This window comes from Oncorhynchus gorbuscha, linkage group LG05 (genome assembly GCF_021184085.1).
Source record: "Oncorhynchus gorbuscha isolate QuinsamMale2020 ecotype Even-year linkage group LG05, OgorEven_v1.0, whole genome shotgun sequence".
NCBI classification, from domain to species: Eukaryota; Metazoa; Chordata; class Actinopteri; order Salmoniformes; family Salmonidae; genus Oncorhynchus; species Oncorhynchus gorbuscha.
The window spans coordinates 45518571-45538814 of record NC_060177.1 but is presented as its reverse complement, the minus strand read 5'-3'; the positions used below and the strand labels follow the sequence as shown (position 1 = coordinate 45538814).

The 20244-nt window shown below is 40.8% G+C and overlaps 1 protein-coding gene across 4 annotated transcripts in view; it reads right to left on the bottom strand.

Annotated features, from left to right (window-relative positions):
- Positions 1-1387: 1387 nt before the first annotated feature.
- LOC124035964 (HERV-H LTR-associating protein 1) overlaps positions 1388-20244 on the bottom strand; it is an 82894-nt gene continuing 64037 nt past the window's right edge. For all 4 annotated transcript variants that reach the window (XM_046349958.1, XM_046349959.1, XM_046349957.1 and 1 more), the window contains 3 exons: positions 12920-13097; positions 11784-11866; positions 1388-1587 (listed from right to left, as the gene is read on the bottom strand). In XM_046349958.1, coding sequence (XP_046205914.1) covers positions 1505-1587; positions 11784-11866; positions 12920-13097 — 344 coding nt within the window. In that variant the 3' untranslated portion in view covers positions 1388-1504. The remainder of the gene's footprint in view (positions 1588-11783; positions 11867-12919; positions 13098-20244) is intronic.

The window sequence follows — 20244 nt, the reverse complement described above, 5'->3', positions numbered from 1 at the left end:
GGTCTTTTGTATTATTTTTGTATCATCATCTTTGAAATGCTGCTTTGGCAGCAGCTAATGGGGATCCATAATAAATACAAATAGACTTCTCTCTTGCTACCGCATGGCAAGTGGTACCGGAGCGCCAAGTCTAGGGCCAAAAGGCTTCGACAGCTTTTACCCCCAAGCCATAAGACTCCTGAACAGGTAATAAAATGGCTACCCGGACTATTTGCATTGTGTCCCGTCACCCCCCCTTCCCCCAACAACCCCTCTTTTATGCTGCTGCTACTCTCTGTTTACCATCTATGCGTAGTCACTTTAACTATACCTACATTACCTTAATTAGCCCAACTAACCGGTGCCCCCCGCACATTAACTCTGTACCGGTACCACCTTGTTGGTTAGGGCTTGTAAGTAAGAATTTCACTGTAAGACATACACCTGTTGATTTTGGCGCACGTGACAAACTTTGATTTGATTTGAAACACCTATGAAGAAATTGCCTGTAATATCCAAGGGTTACCGTTAGACTGAAAAGTGGTCCTCTGTAGCTCAGTTGGTAGAACATTGCACTTGCAATGCCAGAATATTGGGTTTGATTTCCAAGACCACCCATATGTAAAATTTATGCATGCATTACTGTAAGTTGCTTTGGAAAAAAGTGTCTGCTACATGGCACATTATTATTATTATTATTATTATATGAAGTCAAGACATTTGAGAGCATCTCAACATGTCTATTATCTGCCAAGTTTCCATGCCAAATGTTCTTTGTCAAACTGATTTATTTGATTATTAGTTGAAAGGTTGCCCAATAGCCCAAATGTTTTGTTAAGTAATGGGCCATAGAGCCAAGATGTGCCACACCTATTGAAACTGAGTGCTCGTTCCCCTACAATTTGATCAATATTTATTATTAAACTTTACGATACAAATACAGAATTGATACCATTAGTGACCTCTTAAAACAATTGGTGCATGATGCCACTGCCTAGAGCCATATAAGCACTCTCATGTAGATGGGAAAGAGTAGAATGTCTTGAAATGCCTGCAGTATCTATGGTGTTATTAATTATACCCAGTGGGCAGAACTGGTTGCAACAACATCATTGACGTATTTTATGAAATCATGGTCAAGTTGAATACTAGTTGTATTAGAACTTTTTGTATCGCTGTTTAGCAACCAGAAACATGCATCTTTATATTGTTGTAAACTGGTTCTGACCAAATGAAAATATTATGGAATCCCGACAATGTCTTGATCTCATCATGAGAAAGACATCTTTACCTGCTTGTAACAGTGATCAGTTGGTTGTAAAGTGTGCCCACTGGGTATTTTGCTTCAGGTGGGATGTACAAGTGACAACGGGAAGAACTGACAAATCCACTGACTCTCAAACAGATGTGGCTCGAAAGAAAATATTTTCAATTTATTGGATTCAGAAAAAAACACTGTGCTCTTAAAGTTACATCAGAATGTGCATACTTCAGTGGTTCTTCCGGTGTAATCTCCTCTCCAACTTCAGTATATCCCGCTCTCCCGGTCTCTTTTCCACTCTGGCCAGAGTTTGTTGCACATTCTTGCAAGGCACCTCTGTTTTAGATCTATGCAAAAGGGAGAGAGAAACAAAAGACGGCAACATGTTCATACCATGTATAGCTAACTAATAACTCATTTTGAAAGAAGAAAAAAAAAATCAACTCATAGAATAGTTTGCTCTAATATATGAACACTTGTACTGTAAATCAGTTCTGGCCCCTTTTTTATTCCTCTTCAAGCATTACTGAATGTATCAGAATTAGAGGCTTAGAAATACATTCCATTTCAGTATTGGGTCAGTATTTCAGTCACATTGATGTTCGGGCCTTTCTTTTATTGAAATGGTATTAAATGTTATATTCAGAAAATACACTGCTCAAAAAAAAGGGAACACTAAAATAACACATCCTAGATCTGAATGAATGAAATATTCTTATTAAATACTTTTTTCTTTACATAGTTGAATGTGCTGACAACAAAATCACACAAATGATCAATGGAAATCAAATTTATCAACCCATGGAGGTCTGGATTTGGAGTCACACTCAAAATGAAAGTGGAAAACCACACTACAGGCTGATCCAACTTTGATGTAATGTCCTTAAAACAAGTTAAAATGAGGCTCAGTAGTGTGTGTGGCCTACACGTGCCTGTATGGCCTCCCTACAATGCCTGGGCATGCTCCTGACTCCGTCTCATGCTACCACTAAAGTGAAAGCACCGCCAGCATTCAAAAGTGACCAAAACATCAGTCAGGAAGCATAGGAACTGAGAAGTGGTCTTTGGTCACCACCTGCAGAACCACTCCTTTATTGGGGGTGTCTTGCTATAATTGCCTATAATTTCCACCTGTTGTCTATTCCATTTGCACAACAGCATGTGAAATTTATTGTCAATCAGTGTTGCTTCCTAAGTGGACAGTTTGATTTCCAACTTCAGTAATTTCCAACTTCAAGTCTCACTCCATTTTAAGCTCCTTCCCCAAACTCAGCCATCTCACGTTTGTGTGGTAGGGGATATCTGCATGACCCGACTGTCTCTTCCAACAGTGAGACAAACTGCCTGTAGTTTAAAGATTTTGCTCTTATGAAGTGTACCACTTTATTGACTGTATCCACTGTATCTGAGTTCAGCTCAGCTACTTGGTCTTGTAGCCTTTTCAAAAGGCCAATGTTCTCTCCTGACAAGTTTGGGCACCTATCAGTGTTCACACTGGATAACAGGCCCACATTAACATGGAGCGGGTCGAGAGTTTCAAGTTCCTTTTTGTCCACATCACCAACAAACTATCATGGTCCAAACACACCAAGATAGTCGTGAAAAGTGCACAACAACACCTTTTCCCCCTTAGGAGACTGAAAAGATTTGGCATGGGTCTCCAGATCCTCAAAAAGTTATATGGCTGCACCATCAAGAACATCTTGACCTGTGCGCACAGCCCAGTACATCACTGGGTCCAAGCTTACTGCTGTGATGGAAATTTTATGCATGTGCTTTTTCTTATAACTCATTTCTGTCTTCCATTCATGTGATGTTCTATAAACCAATTTCTGTGTTCACGCAAGTGACTGATTGAACGAATCCTCACTTATCAGTAGCTGCAATTTGGCAGTACGCCCAAACCTTGTTTTGAACGAAAGATCTGTTTCAAGGTCTATAGAGAGAAGAAGCCTCGTGAGGTATTGGTCTGTCACATGTTATGAACCAGTATTGGTCGGTGACATGAATGAAAAAAACCCGGTAAGGATGAATTCAATATGCTAAATCATGCAAATATATATTATCTGTGTATAGCTGTATTTAAGCAAGCAGAGCTTCTGACAGACAGAAGTTACATTTACATTACATTTAAGTCATTTAGCAGACGCTCTTATCCAGAGCGACTTACAAATTGGTGCATTCACCTTATGACATCCAGTGGAACAGCCACTTTACAATAGTGCATCTACATATTTTAAGGGGGGTGAGAAGGATTACTTTATCCTATCCTAGGTATTCCTTAAAGAGGTGGGGTTTCAGGTGTCTCCGGAAGGTGGTGATTGATTCCGCTGTCCTGGCGTCGTGAGGGAGTTTGTTCCACCATTGGGGAGCCAGAGCAGCGAACAGTTTTGACTGGGCTGAGCGGGAACTGTACTTCCTCAGTGGTAGGGAGGCGAGCAGGCCAGAGGTGGATGAACGCAGTGCCCTTATTTGGGTGTAGGGCCTGATCAGAGCCTGGAGGTACTGAGGTGCCGTTCCCCTCACAGCTCCGTAGGCAAGCACCATGGTCTTGTAGCGGATGCGAGCTTCAACTGGAAGCCAGTGGAGAGAGTGGAGGAGCGGGGTGACGTGAGAGAACTTGGGAAGGTTGAACACCAGACGGGCTGCGGCGTTCTGGATGAGTTGTAGGGGTTTAATGGCACAGTTCACATATGGTGCATTAAGTTTGTTGGAACCTCTCCAGTGAGCTGACAAATAAACAATGATTCATTTAAGATAGTCTTTGGGTGTCCCTGTGTAAGAATTTCCACAACACTGCCACCCAGGAATTATATACTAGACGGTGTCAGGGGAAGGCTCCAAAAATTGTCAGACTCCAGTCACCCAGACAGAAGTTATATAGACTGTTCTCTCTGCTACCGCACAGCAAGCGGTACTGTAGCACCAAGTCTAGGTCCAAAATGCCCCTTAACAGCTTCTACCCCCAAGCTATAAGACTGATGAAGAATTAACCAAATGGGCTATTTACATTGACCCCCCCCCCTTTTTTTTGTGTTATTTTTTGTTGTTGCTGCTACTCGCTGTTCATTATCTATGCATAGTCACTTTTGAAACATGATTGGTTCAGATTTGGTCAGGTACACTAATTATTAAAAAGTGTGACAACCAACCCCAGTCTCCCCTATGAATCTACAAATGGTATTAAAATATGTGTCTTATCCTTCCACTGTGTCCACATTATGGCTAGATCTCCCACATGACACCTTGACTTTGAAAAAAATATATTTTGGATACTGAACTACATACAGTAATTGAAGTGGATTTACACTCGATTACAGAGTTAAGGCAAAATAATTTGTTCATGTGTCCCTGATTTGTACTACATAGAAATGCATAATTATGGATACATATGTAATTATTTTCATGATGATGTATACTAAATTAGGTACACACAAAACTATGAAATAACATATGGAAATGTAGTAACCAAAAAGTGTTTAAACAATTCAAAATATATTTTATATTTTCACACTCATAAGCTAATTTATATAATTAGCTTGTAAATAATTGTCTAGTTGTAAGTTTATTTTCCTGTAATAATGAATGCAATTTTTTTCTCCCTTTATTTAACTAGGCAAGTCAGTTAAGAACAAATTCTTATTTTCAATGACAGCCTAGGAACAGTGGGTTAACTGCCTGTTCAGGAGCAGAACGACAGATTTGTAAAGCAAAGGATCTTGTGAAGATGCTGGAGGAAATCGGTACAAAAGTATCTTTATCCACAGTAAAATGAGTCCTATATCGACATAACCCGAAAGGCTGTACAGCAAGGAAGAAGCCACTGCTTCAAAACTGCCATAAAAAAATGCCAGACTGCGGTTTGAAACTGCACATGGGGACAAAGATTGTACTTTTTGGAGAAATGTCCTCTGGTCTGATGAAACAAAAATAATGACCATCGTTATGTTTGGAGATAAAAGGGGGAGGCTTGCAAGCCGAAGAACACCATCCCAACTGTGAAGCACGGGGATGGCAGCATCATGTTGTGGGGGTGGTTTGCTGCAGGAGGGACTGGTGCACTACACAAAATAGATGGCATCATGAGAATGAAAAGTTTGTGGATATATTGAAGCAACATCTCAAGACTTCAGTCAGGAAGTTAAAGCTTGCTCACAAATGGGTCTTCCAAATGAACAAAGTCAAGGTATTGGATTGACCATCAAAAAGCCCTGACCTCAATCCTATAGAAAATTTGTGGGCAGAACGGAAAAAGCGTGTGCGCGCATTGAGGCCTACAAACCTGAATCAGTTACACCAGCTCTGTCAGGAGGAATAGGCCAAAATTCACCCAACTTATTGTGGGAAGCTTGTGGAAGGCTACCGGAAACGTTTGACCCAAGTTAAACTATTTAAAGTTAGTGCTACCAAATACTAATTGAGTGTATGTAAACTTCTGACCCACTGGGAATGGGATGAAAGAAATAAAAGCTAAAATAAATTATTCTCTCAACTATTATTCTGACATTTCACATTCTTAAAATAAAGTTGTGATCTAACTGACCTAAGACAGGGAATTTTGTCAGGAATTGTGAAAAACAGAATTTAAATGTATTTGGCTAAGGTGTATGTAAACTTGTGACTTCAAATGTAACCCTGAACATCAAATCCCATTCAATCCCATTGATTTGCAACACCAGCACAGTATGAACACATTTTAGCACGGCACAGCTTAATGGATGAGCATTATCCAACAGACACAACAGCCAATGAGCAAAGCGTTCACTTTTATATCCGGAGCTCTCAACACAGACTTCAAATCCAACAAGACACACACAATTCAAACTCCACAATTCAGCCAACACCTCAAGCAGATTGAGCAATTGAAAGAGAAACCGCACTTCATTCCCCTCTCTCTACAGTGAGTAGCGCAAAGAGCAAATCAAACAGTCATAGAGCTACAATAGCGTCAGTCGCTTTGTCACTTGGAATATACAGGGGCTCCCGATAGGCCGCAGCGGTCTAAGTCACTGCATCTCAGCGCTAGAGGCGTCACCTCAGACCCTGGTTTGATTCCAGGCTGTATCACAACCGGCTGTGATTGGGAGTCCCATAAGGTGCCACACAATTGGCCCAGTGTCGTTAGGGTTTGGCCCAGGGTAGGCAGTCATTGTAAATAAGAATTTGTTCTTGACTGACTTGCCTAGTTAAATAAAGATCAAATAAAATAAAAAAAAGTAGAGTAGCAGCGCTTGTTTATCCTTGTTTGGATGAAGTCTTTACTTTTGATGTTTGATCTCGCTGAAACCATTCATCGGCGTTCCATCCAGCTGAAGTTTTTTTTACAAATAAAGGCAATTCGTAATCCAATTCCAAACTAACCTTGAGGCCACAGATATGTGATGCCTCCATCAGACATGATTCCAAAACAACCACAAAACAGGGAATCCAAAGCACCAATCGTGTAAAAAAAAAAAAAACTTTTATTTTCCAAACGAAGGTAATTTTGTATGCTATAATCCGTCAATGATGATCAAAGTGATCAAAGTCAAAGCGATCAGATTAAAACGGTAAACAAAAAGTGTAGACTAATAGCAGCTTTCTTAGTTCCAAGTATTTTTATTTTAGGGGTGGATCAGCTTAATATTGTGGAAAGATTGTTGCTTCCATCAATGTAATTGTCTGCATCATTTCCAATCCCCCATATATTTTTGGGGTAAATATATATCCATATACATACACGCATGCATACATATACATACATACCTATATAGATATATACTTTTTTAAGAATATACCTTTATTATTCCCACAAACCCTACTACCCTTCCCCCAATTGGAGTAAACTAATAAACACTTAGGCTTCTACCCTCAGTTTATACATCTAATATACATTTTACAGACAATCTATTTTACAATAGAAACAACAACAAACAATATTTAGTTTGTTTTTAGTCCTTCCTATTTCTGATGTCCATCAAGTTTGATTTCTGTTTGTAACTGTGCGATTACACAACATTTCTGAACCTATATACATTTTACAGACTCCGTATGTTTTACATTGGTTATCTTGTTATTAGTCCCACCCTTCAGCTCCATTCAACCCCTCCCATCTATCTCTCAACATCATCCATTTTGGATTTCTATTTGCCATATATTTTTCAACTGTGCTGTGATGCTTCACAAAAGTACTGAACCTTTCTATTCTCACACAGCTTCTACAGATTGTAAATTAAAAATAAACATTTTTGCTAAAATAATCATTATATTATTGATTGATTGACTATGGCTTTTCAAATCACCCAGCATTGCTATCTGCAGCGTTAGTTCAGGGCTAATGTTGCAATTCTTCAGCCATTCCTGGACCTGTGACCAAAAACGAGCCACATATGGACAATACCTAAATAAATTATCTAATGACTCTGCCTCCTCACAGCAGAATCTGCAGAGCTGGGAAGATTGTATCCCCCAAATATATAACATTCTATTGGTTGCAAGAATTTTGTACAGTAATTTAAATTGAAAAATTTGACATTTTGAATCCGGCGTAGTTTTGCGTAACAATTCATAAACCATGTAATGGGTACATCGAAAATCTCTTCCCAACTATTTTGCAATTTATATGGCACAGCTGTCAGTTTTTTGGTCAGTTAGTGCTGTCAGTTTTTTAATCACACCTTTCTTTAACCATTTAAGTTCTTTAATACAGGGCCGACATACAAGTTCCTTCCCCTTCTACTTGTCTCTTCCATTTTTGTGTAATACTGCAATTAATTAGTTGTAATTTTGGGTAGAGCAGACATTTTCATATGTCTTTGTTAGCTGCATGTGTGACATAACTCCACCAGTCCTATTTATGATATCATTCACAATAATTATACCTTTTTTTTTCTTCGAAAAATACATTTTTTTAAATCAATTAGTAGATTTCAGTTGAACCACAATATTTGTTGTATTATTTTTTCTGTCTTTTCAGGTGGATTAAACTGAAATTGCAACCAACTTTCTAAGACTTGTTTAAAAAAGAACGATATTTTGGAGATTATTTCCTTATTAAAACAACCAAAAGTGAGCAGGTGTAATCTGAATAAAGGGGAAAAGGCCATTATTGAACATAGGATGAGACATTCCTACCAATTTACTAGAGAACCAGTTTGGATATAAGTATAACTTTTGAATGACTTATGCCTTTAGTGAGAGGTCTAATGCTTTAAAATGTAATAATTTCTGCCCTCTAGTTCCAAGTCTTAGCGTAGCGGTAAAAAAAACTGTAAGGTATCACCATACCTGAGGCCTAGTTGACCCATTCTGCCAAAAACCTAAATAGGTGAAGGGAAGAGGGAAAAAGGAGCGAGACCAGGAAAGGCTCCCTAATGGTTTTAAATACCCATGGTAACCATAATAGAAAACCAAGTAACTAAAATTCATCAACCATACTTCTTAGTTCATAATGCAATATTTATACTTGTGTTCAATAATAGTTTTCTTCAAAAAAATACACGCACACGACCAAAAGTATGTGGACACTCGTCGACACACACCTTCCCCAAACTGTGGTAACAAAGTTGGAAGCACGTCTAGAATGTAGCATTAAGATGTCCTTTCATTTGAACTAAGGGGCATATCCCGAACCATAAAAACAGCCCCAGACCATTATTATTCCTCCTACACCAAACTTTACAGTTGGCACTATGCATTGGGGCATACCTGCGTTCTTCTGGCATCCGTCAAATCCAAATTCGTCCTTTGGATTTTCAGATGGTGAAGCGTGATTCATCACTCCAGAGAATGCATTTCCACTGCTCCAGAGTCCAATGCCTGCGAGCTTTACACCACTCCAGCCGACGCTTATCATTGCACATGGTGATCTAAGGCTTATGTGCGGTTGCTCAGACATGGAACCCCATTTCATGAAGCCCCAACGAAAAGTTATTGTGCTGAAGTTGCTTCCAGAGGCAGTTTGGAAATTGGTAGTGAATGTTGCCACTGGGGACAGACAATATTTACGCGCTACAACACTCTGCTGTCCCGTTTTTTGAGCTGGTATGCCCCAACACTTCGCAGCTGAGCCTTTGTTGCTCCTAGACATTTCCACTTCACAATAACAGCACTTATAGTTGACTGGGACAGCTCTAGCAGGGCAGAAATTGTTGGAAATGTGGTATCCTATGACAGTGCCACGTTGAAAGTCATTTAGCTCTTCAGTAAAGCAAGTCTACTGCCATTGTTTGTCTATGGATATTGCATGGCTGTGTGCTAGATTTTATACACCTATCAGCAACAGGTTTGGCTGAAATAGCTAAATCCACTAATTTGAAGGGGTGTCCACATACTTTTATATATACAGTGGGGCAAAAAAGTATTTAGTCAGAAACCAATTGTGCAAGTTCTCCCACTTCAAAAGATGAGAGAGGCCTGTAATTTTCATCATAGGTACACTTCAACTATGACAGACAAAATGAGCATTTGTTTTCCAGAAAATCACATTGTAGGATTTTTTGTTGTTGAATTTGACCCCTTTTTCTCCCCAATTTCGTGGTATCCAATTGTTTTTAGTAGCTACTATCTTGTCTCATCGCTACAACTCCTGTACGGGCTCAGGAGAGACGAAGGTTTGAAAGTTGTGCGTCCTCCAATACACAATGTGTCGGAGGAAACACTGTGCACCTGGCAACCTTGGTTAGCACGCACTGCGCCCGGCCCGCCACAGGAGTCGCTGGTGCACGATGAGACAAGGACATCGCTACCGGCCAAGCCCTCCCTAACCCGGATGACGCTAGGCCAATTGTGCGTCGCCCCACGGACCTCCCGGTCGCGGCTGGTTACGACAGAGCCTGGGCGTGAACCCAGAGTCTCTGATGGCACGGTTGGCGCTGCAGTACAGCGCCCTTAACCACTGCTCCACCCGGGAGGCTTTGTAGGATTTTCTATGAATTTATTTGCAAATTATGGTGGTAAATAAGTATTTGGTCAATAACAAAAGTTTCTCAATACTTTGTCATATACCCTTTGTTGGCAATGACAGAGGTCAAACGTTTTCTGTAAGTCTTCACAAGGTTTTCACACACTGTTGCTGGTATTTTGGCCCATTCCTCCATGCAGATCTCTTCTAGAGCAGTGATGTTTTGGGGCTGTTGCTGGGCAACAGACTTTCAACTCCCTCCAAAGATTTTCTATGGGGTTGAGATCTGGAGACTGGCTAGGCCACTCCAGGTCCTTGAAATGCTTCTTACGAAGCCACTCCTTCATTGCCCAGGCGGTGTGTTTGGGATCATTATCATACTGAAAGACCCAGCCACGTTTCATCTTCAATGCCCTTGCTGATGGAAGGAGGTTTTCACTCAAAATCTCACGATACATGGCCCCATTCATTCTTTCCTTTACATGGATCAGTCGTCCTGGTTCCTTTGCAGAAAAACAGCCCCAAAGCATGATGTTTCCACCCCCATGCTTCACAGTAGGTATGGTGTTCTTTGGATGCACCTCAGCATTCTTTGTCCTCCAAACACGACGAGTTGAATTTTTACCAAAAAGTTATATTTAGGTTTCATCTGACCATATGACATTCTCCCAATCTTCTTCTGGATCATCCCAATGCTCTCTAGCAAACTTCAGACGGGCCTGGACATGTACTGGATTAAGCAGGGGGACACGTCTGGCACTGCAGGATTTGAGTCCCTGGCGGCTTAGTGTGTTACTGATGGTAGGCTTTGTTACTTTGGTCCCAGCTCTCTGCAGGTCATTCACCCCGTGTGTTTCTGGGATTTTTGCTCACCGTTCTTGTGATCATTTTGACCCCACGGGGTGAGATCTTGCGTGGAGCCCCAGATCGAGGGAGATTATCAGCTGTCTTGTATGTCTTCCATTTCCTAATAATTGCTCCCACAGTTGATTTCTTCAAACTAACCTGCTTACCTGTTGCAGATTCAGTCTTCCCAGCCTGGTGCAGGTCTACAATTTTGTTTCTGGTTGTCCTTTGACAGCTCTTTGGTCTTGGCCATAGTGGAGTTTGGAGTGTGACTGTTTGAGGTTGTGGACAGGTGTCTTTTATACTGATAACTAGTTCAAACAGGTGCCATTAATACAGGTAACGAGTGGAGGACAGAGGAGCCTCTTCAAGAAGAAGTTACAGGTCTATGAGAGCCAGAACCAAATACTTATTTTCCACCATAATTTGCAATTAAATTCATTAAAAATCCTACAATGTGATTTTCTGGATGTTTTTTTTCTCATTTTGTCTCTCATAGTTGAAGTGTACCTGTGATGAAAATTACAGGCCTCTCATCTTTTTAGGTGGGAGAACTTGCACAACTGACTAAATACTTTTTTGCCCCACTATATATATATGTGTGTGTGTGTGTGTGTGTGTGTGTGTGTGTGTGTGTGTGTGTGTGTGTGTGTGTGTGTGTGTGTGTGTGTGTGTGTGTGTGTGTGTGTGTGTGTGTGTGTGTGTGTGTGTGTGTGTGTGTGTGTGTGTGTGTGTGTGTGTGTGTGTGTGTGTATATAGGGATTCTGTTCTTGTTTGCTGTGATTGATTATGTATCCTAGGCTAATGAACACTTACTTCTGGAGAAAGAGACTCTTCTGACCCGTCTACACACCTCAAATGTATGTTTCTCATACCACAGGTGACTATCAGCACAATACCTGTAGGACACCAAAGAGCAAGTCAATTATACTTGACACAGTCAATGAAACAACCATTTTCAAGTAGTTTGGGGTAGGGTTGCAAAACTCCTGGTAATTTACCAAAGTTACAATAACTTTCAGAACTGTTGGTAAATGAACAGGTCATTTTGGTAGTCTATGGAAACTTTAGATATTTAAATTAGAGAAATAAAAAATATAAAAGTTTATTCTTCATCTCTATACTGTACAGTATCTGTGTGCATGTTGTCCATGAGTTTCTAATAGATTGACCATATGTTTCATGCAGTGGAAGCTGCTGAGGGGAGGACGGCTCATAATAATGGCTGAAACGAAGTTAATGGAATGGCATAAAACACATGGAAACCATGTTTGATGTATTTGATACCATTCCACCGGTTTTGCTCCAGCCATTACCACGTCCCCCCCAATTAAGGTGTCACCAACCTCCTGTGGTTTCATGAGACAATTGCCTAATTAATGAAAGAAAACATCTAATCAACAATGACGTAATTTGCAATTAACTGCAACTCTTCCAACTATTCACTTATTTCACAACTGCCACCAGTTCAGCCCCAAAACTCTTACAGCAAAGAAATATTGACCAACTAAAACAAAAAAACTTGTCAAAAAGAGCAGAAACCCTCAGTGATTATATTTTTATGTTATGAAAATTACATAAAATCTTCGAAAGTAAGAAAATACTAGTAGTTTACTGGCAAATATATTAAGTTACCTGTTATATTCCACTTGCTTTTACACCTGCATTGTTTGCTGTTTGGGGTTTTAGGCTGGGTTTCTGTACAGGACTTTGAGATATCAGCTGATGTACGAAGGGCTATATAAATAAATTTGATTTGATTTGACTTTGCAACCCTAATTTTGGGGCACTCAAATTGAAGGGCATAACATAATGATTATCTCACCATCGGTGACAAAAGACAACAAATAATCTATATCTAACTGTGATTGTTAGAATATATTGGGTGCACCTTGTTCAATCAGCTTGTGAAAGTATATTGTAGTGTGGCTAAAGGGATCACTATACGATACCTCTTCATGTGAGTCTTGTAGCTGTAGGCGTGGCAGAGGCACTGGGAGAAGAACTTGCAGAGCTCGAGTACGCAGGGCTGTAGCTTGTGAGCACTCACAGTGGTGGTGGTGCTGCTAGTAATGGAGTTGTCACTCCGCTCTTCTATTTTGGTCAAGCCAGGCCTTCTCCATGGGCAGCCTGCCAAAAAGAGACATGGTTTCTAAAAGCAGTGAAGCAACACCTAGGAATGTAATAAAATAAAAATGCAATTTACCAACTTCTTACTTTTTTACCACAACATAAAGGAGATCAATTACTATGTCGATTTGTGAGTCAAGACATGAATGGAAATGGCAGTAGTGCAACACAGGACTTGCTGCAATTCATAATAATAAATTGAATAATAATATTAATGTAAGGGATTTCCTCCTCTTCTTCCGAAGAGGAGAGGCGAGAAGGATCGGAGGACCAATATGGGGCGTGGCAAGTGTCCATGGTTCTTTTAATAAGAAATACTACACATGAACATGACTGAAATACAAAACAATAAATGTGGAACGAATGAAACCCAAAACAGTCCCGTGTGGCACAAACACTGACACAGGAAACAAACACCCACAAACAAACAGTGAAAACCAGGCTACCTAAGTATGATTCTCAATCAGAGACAACTAATGACACCTGCCTCTGATTGAGAACCATAATAGGCCGAAACATAGAAATCCCCAAATCATAGAAAAACAAACATAGACTGCCCACCCCAACTCACGCCCTGACCATACTAAATAATGACAAAACAAAGGAAATAAAGGTCAGAACGTGACAATTAATCACAACTAAATGATTACAAGATGATTTTGATAAGGTGCTCTAGACTTTTTTTTACCCCTAGGCCTACAGTAGAAACATGAATTGCAAATCTGACTTAATTTTCCTACGATCTCTTCATAAAGGTAAATAGTTGAGATCTCTGTCCCGCTTAAACTTACTTATCCTGTTAGTCCTATAGGGGCAGTATTTCATTTTTGGATAAAAACACGTGCCCGTTTTAAGCGCAATATTTTGTCACGAAAAGATGCTCGACTATGCTTGGAATTGATAGTTTTGGAAAGAAGACACTCTGACGTTTCCAGAACTGCAAAGATTTTCACTGTGAGTGCCATAGAACTAAAGCTACAGGCAAAACCAAGATGTTTGAGCGACCAGGAAATGAACAGGATTTTTGAGGGTACGTTTTCCATGATCGCCTTATATGGCTGTGAATGCGACAGGAATGAACGGACACTTTCTAGCGTTTCCCCAAGGTGTCTGCAGCATTGTGACGTATTTGTAGGCATATCATTGGAAGATTGACCATAAGAGACTACATTTACCAGGGGTCCCGCACGGTGTCTGTGTGGAAATTGGTGCGCAAAAGTCACCTACCAGTATTTTTCCATCCGAATCAGAGAAGAATGCAGGCTTCTAGGACTGGCATTTCAATGAAGAGATATATGACAAAACACCTTGAGGATTGATTCAAACAACGTTTTCCATGTTTCAGTCGATATTATGGAGTTAATTCGGAAAAACGTTCGACGTGTAGGTGACTGAATTTTCGGTTAGTTTCGGTAGCCAAATGCATAGTAACAAAACGGAACGTTGTGTCCTACACAAGATTCTTTCAGGAAAAACTGGACATCTGCTATGTAACTGAGAGTCTCCTCATTGAAACATCTGAAGTTCTTCAAAGGTAAATTATTTTATTTGATCCCTTTGCTGGTTTTTGTGAATATGTTGCGTGCTAAATGCTAACGCTAAATGCTAAGCTAGCTATCACCACTCTTACACAAATTATTGATTTTCTCTGGTTCTAAAGCATATTTTGAAAATCTGAGACGACAGGATTGTTAAGAAAAGGATAAGCTTGAGAGCAGGCATATTTATTTCATTTCATTTGCGATTTTTAGAAATCGCTAATGTTGCGTTATGGTAATGAGCTTGAGGCTGTAGTCACGATCCCGCATGCGGGATGGGGCGGACTAAGAGGTTAAAAAGGGTTCATAAATGTGGCATAACTCTGTGACAAAATCACCTATGGCGAATGTGATATAAACATGTGCTTTATAAAGGGTGACATGTGCTGAAGGATGGCGTACGTTTTACATTTACATTTAAGTCATTTAGCAGACGCTCTTATCCAGAGCGACTTACAAATTGGTGCATTCACCTTATGACATCCAGTGGAACAGCCACTTTACAATAGTGCATCTAAATCTTTTAAGGGGGGGGGGTGAGAGGGATTACTTTATCCTATCCTAGGTATTCCTTAAAGAGGTGGGGTTTCAGATGTCTCCGGAAGGTGGTGATTGACTCCGCTGTCCTGGCGTCGTGAGGGAGTTTGTTCCACCATTGGGGGGCCAGAGCAGCGAATAGTTTTGACTGGGCTGAGCGGGAACTGTACTTCCTCAGTGGTAGGGAGGTGAGCAGGCCAGAGGTGGATGAACGCAGTGCCCTTGTTTGGGTGTAGGGCCTAATCAGAGCCTGGAGGTACTGAGGTGCCGTTCCCCTCACAGCTCCGTAGGCAAGCACCATGGTCTTGTAGCGGATGCGAGCTTCAACTGGAAGCCAGTGGAGAGAGCGGAGGAGCGGGGTGACGTGAGAGAACTTGGGAAGGTTGAACACCAGACGGGCTGCGGCGTTCTGGATGAGTTGTAGGGGTTTAATGGCACAGGCAGGGAGCCCAGCCAACAGCGAGTTGCAGTAATCCAGACGGGAGATGACAAGTGCCTGGATTAGGACCTGCGCCGCTTCCTGTGTGAGGCAGGGTCGTACTCTGCGGATGTTGTAGAGCATGAACCTACAGGAACGGGCCACCGCCTTGATGTTAGTTGAGAACGACAGGGTGTTGTCCAGGATCACGCCAAGGTTCTTAGCGCTCTGGGAGGAGGACACAATGGAGTTGTCAACCGTGATGGCGAGATCATGGAACAGGCAGTCCTTCCCCGGGAGGAAGAGCAGCTCCGTCTTGCCGAGGTTCAGCTTGAGGTGGTGATCCGTCATCCACACTGATATGTCTGCCAGACATGCAGAGATGCGATTCGCCACCTGGTCATCAGAAGGGGGAAAGGAGAAGATTAATTGTGTGTCGTCTGCATAGCAATGATAGGAGAGACCATGTGAGGTTATGACAGAGCCAAGTGACTTGGTGTATAGCGAGAATAGGAGAGGGCCTAGAACAGAGCCCTGGGGACACCAGTGGTGAGAGCGCGTGGTGAGGAGACAGATTCTCGCTACGCCACCTGGTAGGAGCGACCTGTCAGGTAGGACGCAATCCAAGCGTGGGCCGCGCCGGAGATGCCCAACTCGGAGAGGGTGGAGAGGAGGATCTGATGGTTCACAGTATCGAAGGCAGCCGATAGGTCTAGAAGGATGAGAGCAGAGGAGAGAGAGTTAGCTTTAGCAGTGCGGAGCGCCTCCGTGATACAGAGAAGAGCAGTCTCAGTTGAATGACTAGTCTTGAAACCTGACTGATTTGGATCAAGAAGGTCATTCTGAGAGAGATAGCGGGAGAGCTGGCCAAGGATGGCACGTTCAAGAGTTTTGGAGAGAAAAGAAAGAAGGGATACTGGTCTGTAGTTGTTGACGGAGGGATCGAGTGTAGGTTTTTTCAGAAGGGGTGCAACTCTCGCTCTCTTGAAGACGGAAGGGACGTAGCCAGCGGTCAGGGATGAGTTGATGAGCGAGGTGAGGTGAGGGAGAAGGTCTCCGGAAATGGTCTGGAGAAGAGAGGAGGGGATAGGGTCAAGCGGGCAGGTTGTTGGGCGGCCGGCCGTCACAAGACGTTTTAAAGTGATGTGTTGTGGAAAATTACATAATTAGCCATGCTATCCCATGTTTTACTTTTTAAAGAATTGTCTCTTGTTATATGCTATTGTTTTTTCTAACCTGATATAAACTTGTCTTTGTGGGACTTAGTCATAAGACTGGGCCTATAGCTTGGGTGTGGCCACAGCATGTAACATCCCGTGGGTTTAATATCTACAGAAAGGCACATGTATGAAAACTTGCAGAAAGGAGCACATTATAGTGTTTTGCTGTTGTGAATGTGCTAACTAATGACCTTTTACACACTATCTGCTGACTGCAATGTATACAGGAAGGGGTTGTATGTATTTTCCCTATAATTTGTTAAGCTTTCAACTCATTGCAACCAAGCAACCAACAATTTTTGGTGACGTTGATTGCTTCATTTTTGCAAATCTTATGATAAAGTGTTGTTTGAAAGACTCTGCAGTCTCTCTTGCCTTTGATTACATATTCCACGACAAATTGGTTACAGCGGTGGGATGCTAACACCATTTGCTGATTGCTCCCGGGAGACCGAGGGTAATTAAACTGTGTGCAGGGGCGCAACCCACAGGGCTCCACCCACCTCGGACCTGCCAGGAGTGTCTGTGAGTGGATACGTCATTTCTGACAGATAAGATACATTAAGGGTGAGACTGATTTTTCTTAAAAACAACCTCCAATTGGGGAAAGTGAACTTTTAGAAAGTCCTGTTCTAGGAACAGGTCACGCGTGTTATAGATACCAGGACAGAGTCCTAAAGTAATATACTATGAGTTACAATCATAATGCATGAGCTATGTTAAGAGATACCAGGACAGAGTCCTGATGAAAGTGCTCCAGGATATTATCCTGAAGAAATAAGAAAATAATCCTGCAGGTTACAAGAAAAAAAAAGAAAAATATACAAAATTAAATAAACATTGTAAAAGAAAATGTATTAGTCAGTGTACTGGTAAAGCATTTGGTTATGTTTGGAAAACCAGCTATAAATGTAAACCCTACACGGAAATGTGCAAATACAACATTTGAAATGACACAGAATAATTAAAAAATATTTTGGAGGGGAAATTACTCTTTTCCAATTATAAGAAAGACGTTCCAAATGTTAAGAAAATGTTGAACAATATTATAAAGTTATGACTTTTCAAATCAAGTTATACGCTATGTTGGCTGACAAATTTGTTGCTTACGCTATCCTTATGAACCTCATAGCATATAATTGCATCAAACTTGCTGTATATTAACTATATGTTATCCAACTACGCAACGTTTATTGACTTGATTATTCACGTCATTCTTAGCTTAGCTACACGGTATAGTCGTTGTGCATTCTCAATGGACATTTTTAGAGAGGGTTATTTGTAAATTCGCTCTGGCTATTTGTTTCTGATTTCAGAGCACTCTTGTCTGAATGTACCAGAGTGCAGAATAACTGATGAATTTACGAATGGTCAACACCTGTTGAATATGGCCGGTGTAAGTAAACGTTAGGGAAAGAACGTAATTAAATAGTTACCAGCAGCACAGTTAGTCACCAACGCTTTGAATAACACGAAAAAAAGCCTAATAAGCTCTGTTAGGGTGAGGAAATGGTCAAAGTGAGGATGTGTTCTCTTATTTGTGTCTGGAAGTAGCAAGCAAGCTAACCAACTTTAGCCAGTTGGCTTGGGTGCTTGACTGCCTTTGTGAGGTCAGAGAGCTTGGATCAACCCTTCCCCTTCGGGCAGTGTGTGCTCTAAACAGTCCAAATTGTTTTGTAAAATGTCTAACGAGTCATTTGTTAAGCTAACAAGTTAGCAAGAGGCTGCATAGTAACAGCATCAACTTCCAGGAGACATACAAAGCTCAACTGAAAGGTTACCATTTGTTTACAATACACTAAAATGAACTAATAGTATATAGTATGAAGTTGTCATGACTCTCCTGTGAAGATCTGAAGGATCAGGTTACAGTGGGTCCGCTCACTCTCTCTTTTAGAGTGGTGAAGTCGTAAATACCTGCTGAAATTAAAGTTGAGAATCACTTTGTTACCACAGAGAAAGACTTTGTGGTACGGTAACCTCAAAAGGTTGAATAATGTAACAATATTTCTGTATTCCAATCAGTTAGAATGGTCCGTGGTTATTTACACAATAATCATGTCCAACATTTACTGCGTGGTGATATAATTTAAGACGTTATAACGGAAACATTGTAACTTTAAGAGCTTTCACAATATATTTATCAGATTTACATCTAAATGTTGTGGAATTTATATGAATAAATATGAAACTATTTGTGAGAAGATGAAATGTGACTCTAGTCTTCTCAATGAGAAAATGTTTTTTTTTTACATAAAGTTTATCCAGTCAGTGGCCACGCCCTCATGGGCACAGACATTATACCCAAACGTCATGGAACGCCTGTGACATTGTGACAAAATGTACATACAGTCAAGAGAATGCAGGGACGAGGTCCCCACGTTGGAATGGCTACCACTCTATAGACCAGAAAACATATAAGCTGTTGCTCCATGTTGAAATGGTTGGCAGCTCTACTAAAGGACAAGACCAGAGAACATGGAGATCACTCCTACGTTGAAATGGCTAAGAAATCAAAAAACGAAAGAATAATTATTCAGGCTGCAGCTCTTTAAGTGCTTTAGTCTGGTAATGCAACCGGTTGAATGACCAAATAGTACGTCTGACGTATTCTTTACAACCGACACTATCCAGAGCCAGCTGACAAAACTAGAACCACGAAAGACCTTGGGACTTCTGGGGAATTCAACCAGAAACTCTCTCCAGCAGACGACTGGCGACCACAGAGAGAGAAAACAAAGCCATACACTCGGAAATATGTACATTTTAATTTATTTTAGAATGAGTGGCTGTTCATGTTCAGAGTATAGCCACCTGTATTTATCTGGGTCCACTCTGAGTTTCCCGCTCTTGAACTGTCCCCACATCTTTCCTTTGTCTACCAAGCCGTCATATTGGTTTTGTCCAATATGACCTATTGTGCGTGTGTTTATGTGATTCTGTGATTGATTAGTTAGTTCATAAATAAATAAGTAAGCCAATTTGTATATCACTGTTTCATGATTTATGATGCTATAGTTCGTGCAGATATCCAAGGGTTTGCGATATTCAGGAATGAGATTGATGAGGTAATAATGCATTAATTGTTTGACTGTAATAGATCTGAAAATAATCTGAAGAGTTGATTAGGGAAATAGAGACTATAAACATTTTCCCGTGGTGCCCCCGACTTCCTAGATGAAAGATGTTACATGTTTAGATTAATCACGTAAGGAATAATTACACAGAGAATTGATTTGAAAAAAAAGAGTCTTCAAATTTAATAACAGCAAACAATATGACAAAGTATATACTCATTAAGCATGTAGTATATAGTATATTAGTATGGGAATTAACACAGCTTGGGCATGTGAGAATATTGATAGAATGTGTACGTCTGCTTTGATGTTAGTTTAGAAACCTCTTATCAGCATGGATATTGTGGGGTTAGCAGA